Below are 19,662 nucleotides of genomic sequence, written 5' to 3'. Positions count from 1 at the left end.
ACAAAAACGAAAGCCTACTCTGGAGAAATATCATGTAACCACAACAGCAGCAGGGAAAGTCTTTAAAACGTGTTAAGTGTGTTGTTATCATAATTCTTATTTATTAGCACGGCACGTTTTTTTTTTGAGGCTACAAACATTGTTAAATGAATTTCACTGTGGTTGTGCATTATCAGTTTTAAAGCAGAATTATACTGATAACAGTTCTGCTGTTGCGTTATAAGATTAAGCACACGACAAATGTGGTCAATCAGAGCATAAGCAGTAGGTTTCAGTTTAGAATGAAGAATTAGACCTTGGGTTATTTTTCTTACAGTACAAGTGATTTTCAATACCTTTATTAAAACCATATTGTGACACAGACCAGAACACAGAGCACACAACAGAAATAAATACCATCATGGCGCTCGTTTGTCAAACAGGCTTATTGCAGCTGGCTTCAGAATGATGTCAGAGGGAAAAAAAAGAGAGAGATGGATGCCATGGCATCAGACAGAGCCACCACCCGCAGCTGGGATTAGTGTGCTAAAAACTCTGCCTGCTGTTGACTTAAGTGCATTTCCTGAAACATTCCACCTGTACTGCTAACACACGCAAGACAGCAAAATTAATTCTCAAGCAGCCAGCTCCCAAATTTCGGAAGTTAGACGCCGCTTCAGTCAAGGTCCATCTCCGGCTTGGTTTCCGTTTCCGAGGCGGCGTTGCCCGCGTTTTCGGTCGTTCCCTTGTCCGCGCCTTCTTCCTGGGACTTCTCCTGTCCGTTGACGGGCCCGTTCTGCTCTGCTGGCGTGTCTTCTTTGGGAAGGTCCACCTTTGGCTTGGGCTTGGTCACGGTAGGGTTACAGGCAGAGAGCAGCTCCTGGAAATGTTTATATACATAACAGAAATCAATGTAAGAAAACAAAAAGACAAATTCAGAGCCTCTTCTTGAGAACTGGGCAAGCAAGGATGTTATTTTCTCACCCTGGTTTTAGTTTGAATTTCTTTCACTTTGACAGAGGGATCCATCGTCAGGCTCTGTTTGCTTTGCTGGTTCATGGCGCTGTTCATCCACATCATGGCTTCAGTAGCCAGCTTGTCCACTTTGGTGACATCCGCTTCATCTATGTGGTCGTACTGCTCATCCTGACCAACAGGGAAATTCAATATCAGATGACAAATAATACCGTTTTTTTTCCTTCTCTCGAGGCTACAAAAATGTGAACCAAGCGTACTTTCATTTTGCAGGCCTCAACAAATTTCATGTACTGCTGGATTTGTTTCCCCAACTCGTCAAATGCTTTTGGCCTCTCCTCAGCCTCCGTGTAGCGCTCCTGGACGGGCTGGCCCAGTTTCTGCAGGGAAGCAATCGTTTCAAGACGGTCAAAATATCATTTGGGCCGTTTGACAGAGCAACGCAAGGCTGGATTTCAACTACGTCGAACCTTCAAGTCTGCCAGCCTGTCAATGTACATCTGCTTGGGTTGATCCTCTCCGTCCTCATACAGCCAGTTCTCAGTATCCGCCAATTTTAATGAGAAGGCATCCCTTTCCTGAAATGGAGAAGTATTGTCGCATTAGGGCTAGCCTAGCTTCATTCGTGCTTGCCAAGTGGTTCTGAACTCACAGCTTCGCCGACAAACTTCTCCAGCATGCCGTGCAGTTTGTCCCTCATTTCGTACACGTACTCTTCCACGTAATTCTTGGCGTCGTTCCGCTCCTTCTCCAGTTTGTCCTGCATGATCATCTTACCCTGAGGGGAGAGTACTTGTTTGTTTTCTGGTAAATGTGCGCACGGGGGGAGTTTTGCTAGTACCTCGTTTTCAACAAAGAGATTCAGCATGTCGTCTGCTAGCTGCCACTGTGGACTGTTTTCAATGGGAAGATCCAAGACTTTTGTTTTGACTTTAGGCTTTTTGGCTTGTGGAGGCTGGTCAGACTTCTTCTCGCCTTTGCCCTCTTCTGTGGTAGTCTTAAGAAGAAAACAAAAATGTTGACATCAGCTTTTAAAGTAATGCTTTGCAACAGGTATCGCAAGGCTTTGTGTTTATTTATTTATCTATCTATCATTTTCACCATTAACTTTACCACCCACAAAAAATATTTTTTCCTCAATATACCTTTTTTTCCCCCAAAATAAAAGAACATTTATTCATTTCGTTTTTTTCTACTCTAATCACGGCATTTTTTTTGTGCAGCTTCAAATTTTCAAAATAAAAGCCAATAATTTATATATTTTTTGTCCCCCCCCCCTCTAATTTCTACTTTCCTGCTTTTTTTCAAACCGTTCCAACCTTAAACTTCTCAGCTTACTCTTGGTGCCAAATCTTAAAAAAAAAATAACCATCAATATTAAAATTCAAAATATCATATCTGTGTGATATTTATGTACATATGCCTGTGCTGAAAAATACTGAATTTATTGTTTATTTATTCATCATTTTCAGTACTAACTTCACCACCCTCAAAAAATAATTTCCCCCCCCTCTATTTCAATTTTTTTTTTTAAATAAAAAATGTATTCAAAGCATTACACCTTTAAGCTTTTCATATTATCCCTACCGTTATTTTTTTTTTTTAATTTTCAAAAATAAATGCCAACGATTTATAAGTACATTTCCCACTCTAATTTCAACATTTGATTGATTCAAACCGTTAAACTTTTAACTGTTTATGTTATCCATACCTCAATTTTTTTCAAATTTGTAAAAGAAAAGAACCTTTATATATATAGTTTTTTTTTACTCTAATTTAGGGATTTTTTTTTTTAAATTTTAACAGCTAGCTTCCAAATGTTCTAGATAGAAGCCAATAATTAATATCCCCCCTCTAATTTCTACACCCCCCCCCACCAAACCGTTCCGACTTTAAACTTCTCATCTTACTCTTAGTGCCAAATCTTTCAAAACAATAACGATCAAATATTAAAATTCAAAACAAAAAATTGCCCGTGTGAAATTCGTAATTCATATTCCTGTGCTGAAAAACATAAAATTCACCTCCATCTCCTCATTCTCTCGTGGCGTCTTCTCTTCTTGCTCTTTCTGACCATCTCCCTCATCCTGCTGCTCCTCCTGGTCGGTTTGCATCTTGTTCTGCAGCGTGGAAAAGACGCCATGTTTGTTTGTTTGTTTTTCAGCCCCTCCAGCACAAACCCAGCTGAGCTCATAATAGCAGAACGGTTGGCAGACGACAGCATCTGTTACTACCTCCCCATCTTTGTCATTGAGCTGCTCCGTCTCCATGGGCTCCTCCGCCTCATCCGACTTGATCACCTCGACCAGGGAGGCGCTGGACACACTGAAGATTCCGTGGATGTTGACTCGCACCTTGACTTTCACCTTGGAGCTCTCGCCGGACGCCTGCGGGACAACTTTCTGGATCAGAAATTGACCTGTTGGGAAGAAAATAAATATCACACAATTATAAAAACACTCATTATTGTGATCGCATTTCATGTGATAGAAAATGAATTTTTTTTTTTAGCAAGTATATTTGGTAAGTTTCTTACCGATGGTCGGGTCTGGGTAGGGCAGCCCGTTCGGATTGTTGTAGTACGCCTCCAGAGAGAAAGGCTCTTTGCGGTAGAACGTCAACACTTTGGAAAACGGTGCCGGGTGGTTCATGGGAAACACCTCGCAATCGCTACACAACAAAAACGGGTGTCAAATCATCAATGCGACGTTCGCTAGTACAAAAGATGGGAGCGCTTTTACCTGACGCCTTCCTCAGCGGCGGAATGCCACTTCAAGGAGATGGGATATGAGACGGCGTCTGTGATGGAGAATTCTCGCACTTTGAAGGCAGGCGACAGGATTGCGCACTGTGCAAACGGAACGTTGTCGTCACGTGGCGGGACGGAGACAAAAGCGTCACTTTCACATTTCAAACACTAATTAGATATTTAACTCATTCAAATACAAAAATGTATGAATACGTTTTTTTTTTTTTAAATACTTTGTCTTTCACTCCCAAAAACATATTTGTATGGTTTTTTTTAATGCTACAACACAACTTTGATGCAGCTTCTGACCTGAACCAAAATCTGTATAAAAATGTAAGCAGAAAAAATGCGGGTCTGAAGGGGTTAAAGCAATGGTAGTTATTACAAAAACGGCCAGCAGGTGGCATCAGAGTATAAAAGATCCGCCATTGCCGTGTTGCAACAAGCTCTTTTTGCCAGTGTTTTCAACAGATTTGTGAATAACGATGAAACTTAGCTATAGTCTAATTGCTGCGAAACGGAAACAGATATTGTTCATGTATTGTTTTTTCCTGATGGAAAAAGAGACTCTAATCTTTCTTTTGGTAGCTTCCATGTTTTTATAGCAATAGAACAATATTCTGTGGGCCTTGCAAAATCTGTCAAAATCCAGTAAAACAACCGGGAGCGAAGGGCGTTGCTTCAGTGAAATTAGCTGGGAGTGACTGCGTAGTTCAGTCTGTGTATTTACGTTATTTGAAATGACAACTGAGTTGCTGGACAATATGGCTGCGTAAGAACAGCTTCCGCTATTTCCAGCCAGGCTGCACCAAATACTGAGGCCGAAAATGAGGAAATGTGCATCAGTCGACAAAAAGGAAGGAAGCGCGCGTATGTACCTGCAAAGCGGCTCCTCTGGCCACCGCTTCGTCAGCATTCAGCGTGGTGTTCAATTCCTTCCCGAAGAATTTGCTGATCCTGTCTTTGACAGCCGGCATCCTGGAAGCCCCGCCCACAATCTCCACCGCATAGATGTCGTCCTTTTTAAGCTCTTAAGGGACACAAAGAAAGTGAGCGGAAGGATTGCGCTTTTGGAATCGAACGGTGCGATGCTCACTGGCTTGTTCCAGCAGACTCTGCAGTGGCGGCTCCACTTTGGTGAAAAGGTCAGCGCTCATCTCTTCAAACTGACCCCTTGGTGAGGGAGAAAAGGAGAAAAGAGGCCAAGTGAGATGACGGCAGACTTCGCAAAAAAAAAAAAAAAAGCCTAATCCAACGTCTGGGGCCGACCTGTTGAGTTTTCCCGTGACGTCTATCTCGTTCATGAAACACTCGATGTTCAGCGGCAGGTCGGACGAGTTGGCGCTCATCAGCTTTTTCAGTTTCTCACACTCCGTGTAGAGCCTGACCAGAGCCCGGGGCTTGGACCTCACATCCAGCTTGTACTTCTTGCCAAATTCCTCGCAGAAATACTTGACTAACACCTCATCGAAATCTTTGCCTCCCAGCTCGGGATCGCAGGCTGTGGCAAGAACCTGGGAGACGGCGGAGGAATAGTTGACGTAAAAAAAAAAGCTCTTCAGAGCTCTGATAGTTCAATTCTTTTTATTTATTTTTGACAATTCCCAACCTTGAGTTTGCCCTTGTTGAAAGCGCACACTGATGTCTGGTACCCAGAATGGCCCAGATCCACAAAAACCACATTCCTGGCCTTCTCTTCCGGAGCAGGTAGATCTTGCTTATAGATCCCATACGCCAGAGCCACTGCATAATTCATATTATTGACACAAAAGGAACAAAACCTGGAATCATTTGCGTGTGTACTTCATCTACCGGCAGTAAACATGTCACGGCAGGACAAGCATGGGTGTGACGGATGAAATGAAGGCTTGCCAAACACTGTTATTGCTTCTTTGCTTGCGGGACATAATTACGTCTCAACCAGTGACGAGGAAACACTAAATGGTCGCGATTGCGATACGAAGGGATGTTATCTCCTTTGTCGTGGCTGTTTTTCTAATTGACAAGGAGGTAATGTGGACCACCTCGAAGACAAGTGCTGGTATCCTAGCAACAAAAAATATCTAGAGAATTCCTGGGAAAAGAGGTCATGGCTGCTCTTAGAAATAAGGAAGCTCGCTTGGAAGTAAATGTCGACTTGTAGCAAAAAGACCACACGTCTTGAAAATTTCTTGAATAGTATGGCTAGGTACTCTATATACCAGCTTAAACAGGCAATATGCAAATGAGGCGCAGATATTTTTGTCCTCTTGGGGAATCTTCATTTTTTTCATGTCACCCGCACTGTACTATCTGTGGACTTTGAATGTGTGTGGCTTTAAAGGGCAGGCGATTCACCTGTGTGGTGATTTCTCGGGTTTGCTCAGGACAGCCAGTCTGCACATTGAATCTCTAATAACAAATATTATAATGATGCAAGTTCCTTTTGGATGAAACAAAATGTATTAAATTTGTTATTTTAACATTTTAAAAAAGGTGCAAATTTAAACAACTCAAAAATTTGCATTTTTGCTAATTAGAAACAGAATTTCGATTAATTGCACAGCCCTAATTTAAGTCTTTTTTAGTTACCGTTTGTTGTTCAACATTGCGATTGAAAGTGCAATACGAATACAGCATACTCGACCACCCGTGAGACCATTACAATACATTCCAGCTTCCATTAATAGGCTATTCAAATAAAATCCCCTTTACTGTGGGCCTGTGTAGCCGTTTCACACTCCTTTTGTGATTAAGGGCTATATAAATAAATAAACTATTCATAAAAGGCGCCATTGTGGATGATGACTGGGCTACTTATCTTGCAGTACATAAAGACCATTTACAAAAAAAAAAAAAAAAAAAAAAGTGGTACACACCTGCAGTGGTCTCATTCATGAGCCTCAAGCAGTTGAGGCCCGCGATCTGTGCAGCATCGACCACTGATCTCCTCTCAGAGTCAGTGAAGTAGCAGGGAACCTGGGAAACAACAACAAAAGTGTCTTTACATGTTGCAGAAATTGTTTCACCGTAAACGGAGAAGAAATCAGTCATGGAGGTTTTTATTGTTGAATAGGAGGAAACTGATATTATATATATATATATATATATATATATATTTTTTTTTTATTTATTTATTTTTTTTTTGCATTAACTACATGGCAGCACGTGAGAACGGCAGCGCCCCGGCGCCATTTTGTATTCCGAGGGAGTGCAACGGCGCAGGACCGGCCAATCTTGCACACCGCGTTGCATACATTTAATGGGTTCGCCGATTAACTGCGCATTGCCAAGTGCAGTATGAAAAGGCCTTTACAGAAGTACTTTGATTCACATAAAAGCGTGTATTGAACCATTTTGTGATACTTACAGAGACAACACAGTCGGCAACGGGCTTCTTCAGTGCACTTTCTGCCGTCTCCTTCAGCTTGGTGAGAAGCATGGCAGTGACCTGTTCAATGCTGAACACTTTCTCCTCCTCCATATACATCACCTGTAGGGGTAGCACCATTGAATCAAATTCTTCTCATATAATAATTATAAACATTTGTTAGATCATTCCGGTATAAAATTAATAGGGCCCTCGGCGGCCTTTATAAAATTGAAATGGACTAAAAAAATAAACAGAGCACGAAATGGACTGTATTGTGACACTGGAAATCTGTCCATCGGCCGCCATGTTGGAAATCCACACACTAGGTTACAGTTCTTTGCGAGTGTGCAAACAGAGTAATTAGACTGACAGCCAGCGTAAAAAATGGTCAATTACTGTGCAGTTTTGGGCTTTAACAATAAAAGGTGAGAAACCTAAATCAAAAGTCTGTTTTTACTGTTTACCAGCATCCACTTTGAGTCCATACCTCCCATGTTTGTTTTGAACACTTTGTTGAAGATTAGCTTTAAGGCTTAGCAAAAGAAGAAAATGAGTTAAATCTTCATTTTCAAAGTTTACATTTTAGTTCAGTACTGTGAATATGTTGGGGGAATCAGATTTGGTGTTTTAGTCTTTCAGTTTAGGTGATTTATGTGAACTATTTTACCTAGCTCATCTCAGATTAGGAACCCAAACATGGCAGACAAATACCGATCACATGATTACCAACTACCTAAATGGCTGTAATCTATGCCAGTAATAATAAAAGAAGAGCAAAAATGCCTCATTATGTGCTTACCTTGATTCCAGTAGTCCCTGTGGGCATTTGTGCAACATCGTACACCAAGCTGGATTTGAGGCGCTGCACAAATGGATCCGAGAATGCCCGACCATGAAATTTCTTGAAGCCCTGCACCGTGTTCTTGCAGTTTGTGACAACCTGTTCAACCACAGAGATTCTAATGTCAACAAACCAATAAAGTGAGTAACCACATTATGCCATTCTGTTTCATATCATCACCACCCATGCCACATTCTAAGCATGCTCATTGTCAAAAATCATTCACAAACATCGCTGTACTAATTGCAATAAAAATCATACCTGGCTTTTGGCAGCTGCACCGATTGATCGATTCCGTGGTCCAAAAGAAACGCATGCTCTATGAATAGAGAAGACAAATCCGTTTCGTCCTCCTTTCTGTACATTTTGTAGCTACAATGAACCTATCACAAGCAATAAGCTTTCACGTGATGCATTTCAATGTGTTACATGCAATGGTGTTGAACTGTATCAATGTAATAGCGTTTCGTTGTGTATTCGGAAAGCTAAAATAGAGCTAAATTTATCGATGAAGGCGTTTTGACAGCTAGTACACGGCGGCCTCCTCCCAATCACGCGCTTTTCTGTGCCCGCGGGCATAGATTTTTTGGGGGGTTGTTCTAGATTAAATTATTTAACATTGTCACTGAGCTATGGTGTAAATGTAATTTGCAAAAATATTTACTTTTCTAAGTACAGAAGAAAAACTGGGGCATCTTTTAACTCGCGGCGTTGTCACGGTCGCTAGCATTAGCCGCGGCACTCACATGCTGTTTCCTGTTGTGAAACTAGTTAGCATGCTAACTCGCCAAGTTAGCCTCGTTAGGTCCACACAAGATGGTCACAGGTGAATTCGCGAACATTCCCGACTTATTAGGCGCAAGCGACGCAAAAATAAAGCCATCGCCCATACTTACGGTGTACACCGGTCACTGTATTCATTGGCGACAGTTTCGATCCCACCGGCTCGGGCTACTGCTACATAGCAGTTCAAATAGCCCACGTCGAATCCGACAACTGACATCTTCTAACTAGCTAACAGTAGTGTCGTGTAGCGCGGATACACCGGGGAGTGCAGCGATACAGTTCTGTGAAAGATGAGGGCTGAGCAGCTACGGGGTTTAGGATTTCACTCAGCGGCCGTCGTTGGTCCACCCTTGTTCTTGTTCCATGAAGCTGAGCACACACACAGCAGCAGCATGCGGTACACCGGCAGATAGACGCGAGAGGCTTCAAGAATTTTCTATCCGTGTAGCCAACCAATCGCGTGCGAGGCCGGTAGAGGGTGCCACTGCGACACCTACAGGCCACCTTGTGGAGTGTTTCCGCCATGTAAAACATACGGGTCATTTTTTACATAATTCGCTCGATTACGGTAAGGCGTTTCATTTTGAAAACAAATTAATTTGACTGATATTAGTATTTCAATTATTGGCTGGCATTATTTTTCATACTTTTCTGGCATTATTTTTCATACTTTTAATGTCTTCCATTTTAAAAAGATGAACCCTAGCCATCAACAAGTGTAGCAAATTTGAGGTGGTTCCGCTTTGCCCAAGAAAAGTTATCTGTGGGGGTACAAATCTAGCCATCACTTGACTTTTTCTGTGCACTTTATGATCATTTTCAGCAAGTGCAGCAAATCTGAGGTGGCTCCCCCTAAGAAAAGTTATTCCATGAGCTCAACATTAAGAAAACACACAATAGATATAGTCCGAACTGATTTCCCATAAATATTTTTTCCATCTTTATTGGTGAAACAGAAGCAGTATTTAACAACAGAAGAAGCCTGGAAGATGGCCAAAGTTTATTCTTCGTTCTCGTAGTCAGCAGGATTCTTCCTCTTGCTCTGCTTGTGAGTGGCGTTGCCCCACGTAATGGTCAGGTACATGATGGCAAATGCTGCAATTTAACATATACATCAGGATATGCATTATTAGTTCAGCTTTTATATCAGTGTGCTACCAACAACAAAATTGCTTTTTCTTTTTTTTTTTTACAGTGAAGTAAATATAAATGTGACTTAGAATTACAACAATTTGTCTTAAAAGTAACGACTTGAGACATAAAACGTACAAAATGTGCAATATGAATGAATAAATAAATAAATAAAAAAGAAATACTGCACTTAAAAAAAAAAAGGTTTTGGTCAATTGTTTAAAGGTTTTTACAGTTTTTTTTTATACAGTACTTTACAGGCAAACGTAGATTTACAATAAGAGAATACTTCCAATCATATATCATGATCCAAGTGGGGGGTAAGGGTAGCAAAAAACATCCAGTGATTACTATACACCATCCATTGATGGGGGGGAAGTCGTGCGTACAAGTTCAAAATTTTTATTTGGGGAGAACTTAGCCTGGTGGGCCGCCGGGCTAATAAAATGGAGGGGGAAAGCCTGCTACAGTAAACATCTTCATTAAAAAATATTTTCAGGCTATGAATACAAAAACAGATTAATGGGAAAAATAAGTATGGTGGTAAAAAAATATTTAGTGATATATAATAACATACCACAATGATAACACTGAAAAGCATAGAAGATACTCACGAGGGGCAATTTTGAAGAAAGACGCAGAGAACCTTCTCCACACGTTGGGAATTCCTTTGGAGAAATAGTTGGGGAATGCCCGCTGCTCAAAGGGAGACAGACTGTATGTGATGATGTGCCTCATCCTGATCAAACTTCCCAATTTGCCACCACCCATGTTGATCCGATGCCAACCAAAGGAATCCAAGAACTGTGAAGGAGAATGAGCAACAATTTGAGGACGTCATTTCAATGTGAACATACACACACAAAAAAAAAGTACAAAATACATAAGCACCAAATAATCAAATTCAAGCCACTAAGTGATTGAAAATGACCCTTTTGTTCATGCAATGATAATAAGCGACAAAAATAATATTCCACAAGTATAGATGGCAGCACTCATGTTTGAAATCAGTCCGTTAATGTTGATCATAATGTGATCTAGTTCCCTGACACAAACGATATGTCAACACACAAACTAGTAACTTAAAAACGGGTATTCGACCCAAAATATGAATCCAGATAGTGCTGAATGATTGCGAAACAACAGAGCAGCCTCGACAAGCTAAGCGTTAGCATTAGCCGCGGTGGTCAGGCTCAAGTACAAACATCAGACCTTTAGCCATGTCGTGGAATGGCGTTAAAGGAAGCGCCTCACAGGCAGATAAAGATCTACGGATCAGTGTTATTCCTTATTGTTGTGGATCCCAGCGCACTTAAACTAGTTTGATGACATTGAGGCTTACCGTGCGAACGTCTTTCGCTTGAATGTTCTCCTTGATTGTCCTTCCTCTTGACTTTATGTAGACGGAGCCCAATGTATAATGATTTACTGCCACCTAGCGGCTTGGATGTTAAAGTATTGCATTCGCTTAAAAAATATATTGTTTTGTGTACTGTAATTTATTTCTTTTACCTTTTTTTTTGAATAATTGTTTTAGTTTGTTTGTCAGATTTTTTTTTCAAATATTTTCCCAAAAATGGAGGAATGATAAAAAAATTTAAAAAAAAATCCATAAACAGGGTCCATTCAAAATAAAAAATAAAAAAGGGAAAAAAAACACCCCGAAAATATTCAGAAACAAAATAGTTTTCCCCGATACGGTTTCATAAATTAAACAGCACACTACATATAAAAATATATATTTAAGTGTTAAGCTATTCCCCATAATTTTTTATTTACATAAAACCAAAAGACGAAATGTATGCATGATGTTATTTATTTCCCAACTCTTCAGAGAATGTCGACTTATTTTCATCAGTTTGCATATCCAGAAGCTGAACACAGACACACAGTGAATTCACATTTGCATAAATACACATGGCATGCATGGAGTCACATTGAACCAGTACAAATTCATAGCAGTTGGCAGTCACTTAGTGACCAGAAGGAATAAATACACAGGGACACCTTGACAGCTTTCATTGTGGACATTTTTGAAGACAGTCGCCACTCAGGACAACTGTCTGTAATGCTCAGGAATAAAATAATATGTAAAAGGTTTGATAAGATTTTGTGACAGATTTTTTTGTCTTCTTTTGGTCCAGAACAGGGCAAATGAATACTTATGTTAAATTAAACAAAAACAACAGACCACAACACAAAATAAGTTAACGAAAACTAAGGTTTAAAAAAACAAAAATTCTATACTGAACTACTTTTTTGTTTGTTTCATACCATGACGCGATTGCACATATGAAACAGGATGAATTTACATTCTTTCTAATAAGGCTTCAACAACAGCAACAAAAAAAGAAAAACATTGCTCAACTTACTTTCCCAATGTTAAAATACATTGTTTAAGTAAACAAACCTGCTCCAGAACAAACGTCTTCTATATGCACAATGATTTTAACCACTGATGAAATCACAGAGCCTGGTCAGAACATCTTACATTTGAATAGTGCGCCAAAGGTTTCGGGTAAATTTTTTGAAAAGAGGGTGAGAATGCTGGGTTTGTTAATTGGTTTAGCGGCAGGTACACCTGGTGGCCACCATGTCTTCAAACTCCTTGTAAACGTACGAGTTGTCTATGAAGATCATGACGCTCAGCGGGCTGTAATGGGACGGGATGCACGACGGCCTGGGCACGGACGAGTCCATCTTTTCGTATATGATGTTTTGATACATGGTGTGGGCGGGCGAGCCGTAGATGAAGCCGACTATCTGCGGGCAGATGCCTTGACAGTACCTCGGGTTATATTTGGGCGGGAAGACGATCCAGTGATCCAGCCCGAGCTGGCTGAAGCGAACTCTGAAATCATACAAGGCACAGTAACTTGTGGGGAATTCCGAGGTTGGGAGAAGCTGCGGCAAGTGGACGTCCAGGGTTTTATCGCCTCGTTTGCTCTTTGCGGACTCCCTCCTTCGCCGCCTCTTGGCTCCACGCGCGTTGAAAATCGTCTGATTTTGAAGCGTGGCAGCTTTGCTGTCGTCAAGAAGATAAAGCAGCAACGGGGGGGACTCCACTGTGAACTCCAAAGGGTCTTCGTGCCCAGGGTTTTCCTCGGGGCAGATGACGTTGACGTGCAGGTGGACGTTCCGTTTCGGGAATGGTGACGACGGCCGAAGCAGCGGCGTGATGTCGACTTCCGCCCAGTTCGCTCTTCCCGGGCTATCGGCGGTGGCCGTGAAGTTGACAGCTTGCCGGATGCCGGGACACAGTGGACATTTGTTGGAGTGCTCGTGCTCTTTGATGCTCAGGAAGCACACGGAGTTGATGTGGGCTGGACTGAACAGCAGCGTCGCCTTGGTGAGTTGCTCTTTTCCTTGAACTTGATCAAGACTGAAGGACAGATCTAGTGTGAAACTCTCTGTGGGAAAGTAGGGGCAAACGACACGCGGTTAAAATAAGCTCAGAATGGCTGTCAATATTCAAACAAAGCAAAAATATTGTGGTTTCGTGTTATTATTTACTGAATTATGAAAAATTAACTATTTACTTGAATAATATTATTCTAAAGAAACAGTACTCCGGTATAATTTTGTGGATTTTAATGACTGGTAACTATTAACCCAGCTCAGGGGTCTGCAACCTGCAGCTTAGTCTTCTCTTTAGCTCCCTGTGGATCTCGAAAATAAAAATGAGTAGAGATTTAAAAATATATATATATATTTTTTAGATAAAATATTACTGTGATTTAATGAATTCATGATTGCATAAAAAGTGAATAATGAAATATTACCAGTCTAAAATTAAGTTGTCAGAAAAAAGAGTCATAGGTGGATGAAAAGGTAAATAAATAAATAAAACAAAAACAATTAAAAGAAAAACATTTGCATACAATTTTAAATGACCAAAAATGCACTCATGGATTTATTTATTTATTTTTAAATATAATTTTAACACAAACCTACCTAATAAAACTTATGATATATATTCATTAGTCTAACAAAGCCTATTTATTTGCATATTCCTCAGGTTTGTGTATTTAGCATTAATAAAGTAAAATTACTTTTTTTTAAACGTTTTTTGGGATGTCTTCATTCAGTTTCATCCCAAAAATATAAACATTTAAATAAATAAAAAAACAAAAACATAGTACATTTATTGTGTATAGGTAACCTGATTACTATGCAATTCAAACAATATACTTTATTATTTTAAATAAATCCTCATTATTATTAATTTAAAGTCATTATACTTTATTAATACTAAATACATCAACCTGAGGATTATGCATTTCAAATAAATAGACTTTATTAGACTAATGACTATGTATCATATAAGGTTTATTTGGAAAGTTTGTGTTTAAATATATATTTTTTAAGTAAATGGGAATTTGTCATGTAAAAAAATTACATAAATCTTAAATTAGACTTGAAATATCTCTGAGTGAGAGAAAACTGAATTTAAAAATGCACAGAAGAAAACATTCAAAAAGTAACCATAAAATGTCACAAAACTAAAGAAATCCCCCAAAATTACCATAAAATGTTCCCAAAAAATTGCCCAAAACGTCAGAAAATTTATAGCAAAAAATTTGAAAAAAAAAGTCTAAAAAAACAGCCATAAAATGTCCAAAAAAGGAAGTAGAAAGGCAGGAAAGTACCATATGTCCATAAAATTGTCAAACATGTCAGAAATTTGACAGGAAGGCAGAAAAGTTTTAAAAAGCATATCAGAAATAAGTATGAAAAACTACAACAAAATATAATCCATAAATAGAAGACAAAAGAAGAAAATGGTCTATATGCATTGGATGCTACGATCATATTTTTGTGTTGTGGTGCAGCTCAAATGCTTTGCGGCTCCAGACAGATTTTCGGTTATTAATTTACCCGGAAATGGCTCTTTTGACAGTAAAAGTTGATGACCTAGCCCCCATCACAACAAGTCCCAACATTAATAATCTGACTATACAGTACCCACCACCACCCCGACAACCTCGGCGGTTTTGCGGTTGCTTTTCAAAGTGAGCACTCCTGCTCACCTTTATGGCTTTTGTCAAGACATTGCTCTTGCGGCTTGATCAATCTGACCACGTTGTAGCGCGCGCTCCCTTCCAAACTCCTCTGCGCTCTGGGCGTTCTCTTGAAGGTTGTATCCGTCAAATACTTGATGTACTTGTGCTCAGGTTTGCTCTTTTTCACGGAGGCCGGGTTCCACTTGGAGCCTCCGAGCTCGGACAGAGCTTTGAGCAGCGGGGAGAAGATGGTGCCATAGGCGTACTGGCTCAACGCGCGGCCCACCGAGCATCGGACCGGCGGCGGGCGGCTGCTACTGACTAGCAACAGGAACAGTACAGCGCGAAAACAACGAAGGGCAACTGACGTCAACATTTGCTTTTTATGCATCCAAAATAAACAGGGGGAAACCGGCAGGAAAATCAAAGCAAAAATCGCTGCACTGAAGCTCCAACTGCGCGCACGTGGCGCCGCTGACCAACAAGCGCAGGTGTTGTCAATCAACCGTCACGCCTATGACGTCATCAGGCAAGGCCGCGAGCCCAACGGTGTTTCTGCAGCTTTATTTTTATGTTTTCATTCTTTAAATGTATTTCATATAGATTTACTATTACTTAATGTATGTATTTATTTATTTGATACAGGCTGATTATAATTTTATATTCGTCATCATCATCTCTGTTACAGCTCTTATGTAATGTTTTGTTTTTGTTTCACATAACAACAGGCCTATAAAAATATTTTTGGGGGGGACGGAGAGATCAGGAAACAGGTGAATCCGCTGAACTGCAATGCGGGGCCTGTCATTGTTTTGACGCCATCTTGTAGCATTTTGGTGCCAAGAAACTATATTGAAGTGAGTTGAGGAGCACACAAAGATATATTTCACCAAAAAAAGTGTGGTGTTGCTATAGTAACTCATAATGCACACTTTGCAGATAAAATGACCAAGGACCCGTTTTTTTTTAATTTTTAAACACCACTATTTTGTATTGGGTCACTTCCAAGTAAAACTGTGTCAAGGCTGCAACATCTCATTTGCTCTTGAGCAATTAGAATTTTTTTATGTGTGTCTATTATCTAATTAATAACACGTCCTACTTCTCTGCCAGAGAATGAGGCCCATGTGCCTGTATCCATGACAACCATGTGTCCACCAAGAAAACGATCCGATTTGCATAACAGACTCTATAGAAATCCCCTCAAAATGCAAATGCCCTTTTAATGGATTTAGTTGCATGATGAAAACGTTATAAAATGTCACAGACAGAACATTCATATTCATAGGAAGGAAAGTGGCAAGGTGGTAAGGATAAAATTATGAGTATACATGCACTCTTAAAACAGTTGGGTCAAAAATAACCCAACTATGGGTCAAAAATGGACCGATCCTCTACTTGGGTCAATTTGACCCAACTTTGAGTCAAGAAATTTGTCTTTTAGTGTAAAACAATATTGGTCAAAGCCTTTACTTGGGTAAAAAAAAAGGTCATTTTGTATAAAACAACCCAGAAAGTTGGGTCAAATTGACCCATAAAGTGGATTGGTCCATTTTTGATCCATAATTGGGTTACTTTTGACCCAACTGTTTTTAGAGTGTGGATATCATAAATACATAGAAGTTATACATAGATAAACAACAACAAACAAACAAGTGCTGCATTTTGCATGTGTGATTTAGTCTAATAAAAGGGATCTAAAGTGTGACTATACAAATGCATACAGTTGGAGGCAACCACAATCTAACATCAGATATCTTTTGGGTTTTGTCTTTCATCCAAATGAGCCAAATGGATGAAAGCACAATTGTTCAGCTTCTCTAATCAGTAGGGAAGTAATAGTTCCTCCTTATCATTTTCATTTGGGAAAAAAATGGGTCATTTGTCCTATTTTGATAGGTTCAGAGTATGAATAACGCAATGCACAATAAAAATGACATGGTGAAAAGGTCACAACTGAAATGTAGTTGCCAGATAAGCTAAATTAGCCTTTAGTCTTTCTTCTTTGTATAATAGTCTGGCAGTCTGGATTACCAGTGCTGCCTCCCACAGGTCATTTTTGGTACTACGACAGACATTGCGATACAGTCTACTTACTGTAAGAGTGAAGTTCTATGGACCTTAACTCATTCACTGCCATTGACAGCTGTTGACGTAAAAAATTCATTTAAACTTTTTCTATTAGTTTAACATTTTTTTCCACTTTTGTTAACGAGAGTATGAAAACCTAGACTTTTTTAATTGTACATTTGGAACAGATATAAAATGTATGATTAATCGTGAGTTAACTATTGAAGTGATGCGATTAATTACAATTAAAAAATGTAATCGCCTGATGCGATTAAAAGTAAGCAAGGAAAAGATTATTAAAAATTAGGAGCGTCAGGTGATTACATTTTTTAATCGGAATTGATTGCATGACTTTACGAGTTAACTCTAAATTAATCACAATTTTTTTTATCTGTTCTAAATGTACAATTAAAAAAAATATATAGGTTTTCATACTCTTGTTAACAAAAGTAGAAAAGATGTTAAACTAATAGAAATAGTTCAAATGAATATTTGACGTCTATAACCGTCAATGGCAGTGAATGAGTTGAAACAGATGAGCCGTATCCAATCTCTGGAAAAGTGATGACATACACAAGATAAGCAACGGCTGCCGAGTCTCACAAGTCGTGCGTGAGTCTCGTTGCATGCTTCTGCTTCTTGTGAGGCTGGAACAGCTTACTGATCGTGTTGAGACTTTTGGGCTGCTCCCGGTAATCCTCGCCATCCATTTTACCCCAGTCTTTAGATAGCTGCCCGCCTCCCACGAGGGCCCTAACCTCCTCAGGCACCCCCGGCCCCAGGTAGTGGCGGGCCTTCTTTCCGTCGTTGTCTCTCTCGTCCACACCGGCTCCGTAACGTTGCACCAGAAGAAGCATGACCTCTGCGTGGTCGTGTATGGCGGCGATGTGTAGAGGCGTGTAGCCCCCGTGGGCTTTGCTGTTGACGTTAACGCGCGTCCCCCTCCTCCGGGCCACCTCCATCAGCTTGTGGACCATCTCGCCGTTGCCCTCCTTGGCGGCCCAGTGTAGCGCCGTGAAGCCTGACATGAAGTCCTTCTTCTGGGCCAGGCGGACGTCCTGGAGGAGCATGGCGTGGACGTGCCCCCACAGCCCGGCGGCGCACTTCACCAGCCACTCGTGGGCTTGAGGGTCCAGGGGTACCGACCCGCAGCACTCGGCTTCTTCTGCATGAGCGTTTCTCCATTTTTGCGAGGCTTTGTCATCATCAATACAAACTGGAAGATGAGATTGTGATGCAGAATTTGGGTTCTCTGGTGGTGCAGGAGGAGTTGTGACCGCTATCACGGCAAACACAGCTCCTGATGATCTGCTGTCTGCTTGATCTCCACAAATGTTCAACACTTTGAGAGTCGTGTCCGACTTACTTCTTTGCAAGTTCATGTGCGATGTGTAGCGCGCATTGTTGTTCTTCTCCGCGTCCGAATGACCGATTTGCAAAGTCGAGTTTGAAAAGGACAAATTCTCGTGCAGCGCATCTTTCACAAAATCCTGGTACCGTTTCTTCACCGCCACGAACTTCACCCCGTCCGTCTGGCGAACCACGGCCACGCTGTTGACCAACTTCTTGAACAGCTCCCTATTGTCTTGCTTTTCGGCGGGCGAGCCGCCGTGGATGAGAGCGCCGAAGTGGCCGAGCAGCTCGGCGTTCCTCGCTTTGCCGCCCCGCTCCAGTAAAAAAGACAAAACCGACTCTTGAGTTAAAGCCATCGCGTTGTAGTCCGATTAGGGTGCGGGGAGAAATAAAGGCTGGCAGGGATGATCTCGTTTTGTGTGTGTGTGTTTGTGTGTGCTCCAACCTGCAGCTTCCGGCGCGACTCTCGGCTCCTCTCCCCCTCCCATCACTGCTCTCTCTCTCTCTCTCTCTCTCTCTCTCTCTCTCTCTCTCTCTCTCTCTCTCTCTCTCTCTCTCTCTCTCGCCTGCATCATCAATCACTTGATTTTAAAAAAATGTCATTGAAAAGGCTGACTAGAGTATTTATAGTGAGATTTTTAATGACAACAACAATATGAAATGGGTTGTTTTGTAGTTTAGTTAAAAAAATATATACTGTATATATTGAGGGTTTCACATGAATCCCATAGAAATAATGACACAGAAATTATTAAGTAAATTGGTTGAGAATCTGCTGAAAAAGTGATTGGAATATCAGGAATTCTCATGACTGCATTCGTGTAATATGAATTATGTGGAGATGCGATTCAAATTAAAATAAATAATTGTGTGTGTGTGTGTGTGGTGGTGGTGGTGGTGGGGGGTTCTATATAGATAGATTAATAAAGAGATTTTTGAATCTAACTGCACTACAAAAAGAAGTTGCTAAATTATTCTGTCTTTCATTATAGACTCAAGACACAAATGCTGGTACTCAAATGTATTATTTATTGCTGATCAATCTACATTCATAACCTATTGTTTTGTGTATGTGCTTAATATAAATATTACATTCAAACAGACTTGGTAATTTCATTCCCAAAATACCTTGAAAGAACATTAACTCATCCACTGCCATTGACGGCTATAGATGTCAAAAATAAATTGGAACAATTTCTATTAGTTTAATATTTTTTTCCCACTTTTGTTAACATGAGTATGAAAACCTTGAATTTTTTTTTGTATCAGAACAGATATCAAATTTGGGATTAATAGTGAGTTAACTAGTGAAGTCATGGAATTAATTACGGATCAAAAAATTGTAATCGCCCCTAATTTTTTAATAATCTTTTCTTTAAAAAAAAAAAGATGATTAAAATATATATATATATATATATATATA

At 40.3% G+C, this 19,662-nt stretch overlaps 3 protein-coding genes across 4 annotated transcripts; all 3 read right to left on the bottom strand.

Annotated features, from left to right (window-relative positions):
• Positions 1-301: 301 nt before the first annotated feature.
• On the bottom strand, positions 302-9,119 carry hspa4b (heat shock protein 4b). Its single transcript, XM_077577440.1, has 19 exons — positions 8,793-9,119; positions 8,158-8,215; positions 7,855-7,995; positions 7,053-7,175; positions 6,562-6,661; positions 5,313-5,446; positions 4,973-5,217; positions 4,800-4,876; positions 4,582-4,733; positions 3,696-3,802; positions 3,491-3,624; positions 3,189-3,373; positions 2,979-3,074; positions 1,796-1,951; positions 1,607-1,732; positions 1,425-1,532; positions 1,215-1,334; positions 964-1,125; positions 302-859 (listed from the first exon to the last, which is right to left on the bottom strand). Exons 1-19 carry the CDS (start codon positions 8,897-8,899, stop codon positions 656-658), a joined length of 2,535 nt encoding a protein of 844 aa, XP_077433566.1. The 5' UTR covers positions 8,900-9,119; the 3' UTR covers positions 302-655.
• A 476-nt stretch (positions 9,120-9,595) lies between these two features.
• Positions 9,596-11,222, bottom strand: uqcrq (ubiquinol-cytochrome c reductase, complex III subunit VII). The gene is made up of 3 exons (XM_077578049.1): positions 11,156-11,222; positions 10,428-10,617; positions 9,596-9,777 (listed from the first exon to the last, which is right to left on the bottom strand). The coding sequence occupies exons 2-3, from the start codon at positions 10,582-10,584 to the stop codon at positions 9,683-9,685; spliced, it is 252 nt and encodes an 83-aa protein (XP_077434175.1). The 5' UTR covers positions 10,585-10,617; positions 11,156-11,222; the 3' UTR covers positions 9,596-9,682.
• Positions 11,223-11,613: 391 nt separating this feature from the next.
• gdf9 (growth differentiation factor 9) lies at positions 11,614-18,734 on the bottom strand. Of its 2 annotated transcripts, none has more exons than XM_077577441.1 (2): positions 14,844-15,352; positions 11,614-13,223 (listed from the first exon to the last, which is right to left on the bottom strand). In XM_077577441.1, the coding sequence occupies exons 1-2, from the start codon at positions 15,205-15,207 to the stop codon at positions 12,379-12,381; spliced, it is 1,209 nt and encodes a 402-aa protein (XP_077433567.1). In that variant the 5' UTR covers positions 15,208-15,352; the 3' UTR covers positions 11,614-12,378. The 2 variants fall into 2 exon arrangements, 1 of the variants encoding a protein (XP_077433567.1); XR_013295498.1 differs by lacking the exon at positions 14,844-15,352 and adding an exon at positions 16,914-18,734 and having other exon boundaries at positions 13,078-13,223.
• Positions 18,735-19,662: the final 928 nt, after the last annotated feature.

The sequence above is a fragment of the Vanacampus margaritifer genome, chromosome 10, assembly GCF_051991255.1.
Source record: "Vanacampus margaritifer isolate UIUO_Vmar chromosome 10, RoL_Vmar_1.0, whole genome shotgun sequence".
Classification (NCBI taxonomy): domain Eukaryota; kingdom Metazoa; phylum Chordata; class Actinopteri; order Syngnathiformes; family Syngnathidae; genus Vanacampus; species Vanacampus margaritifer.
Note: the sequence above shows the minus strand (reverse complement) of the source record. Positions and strands in the feature narration are given on the sequence as shown.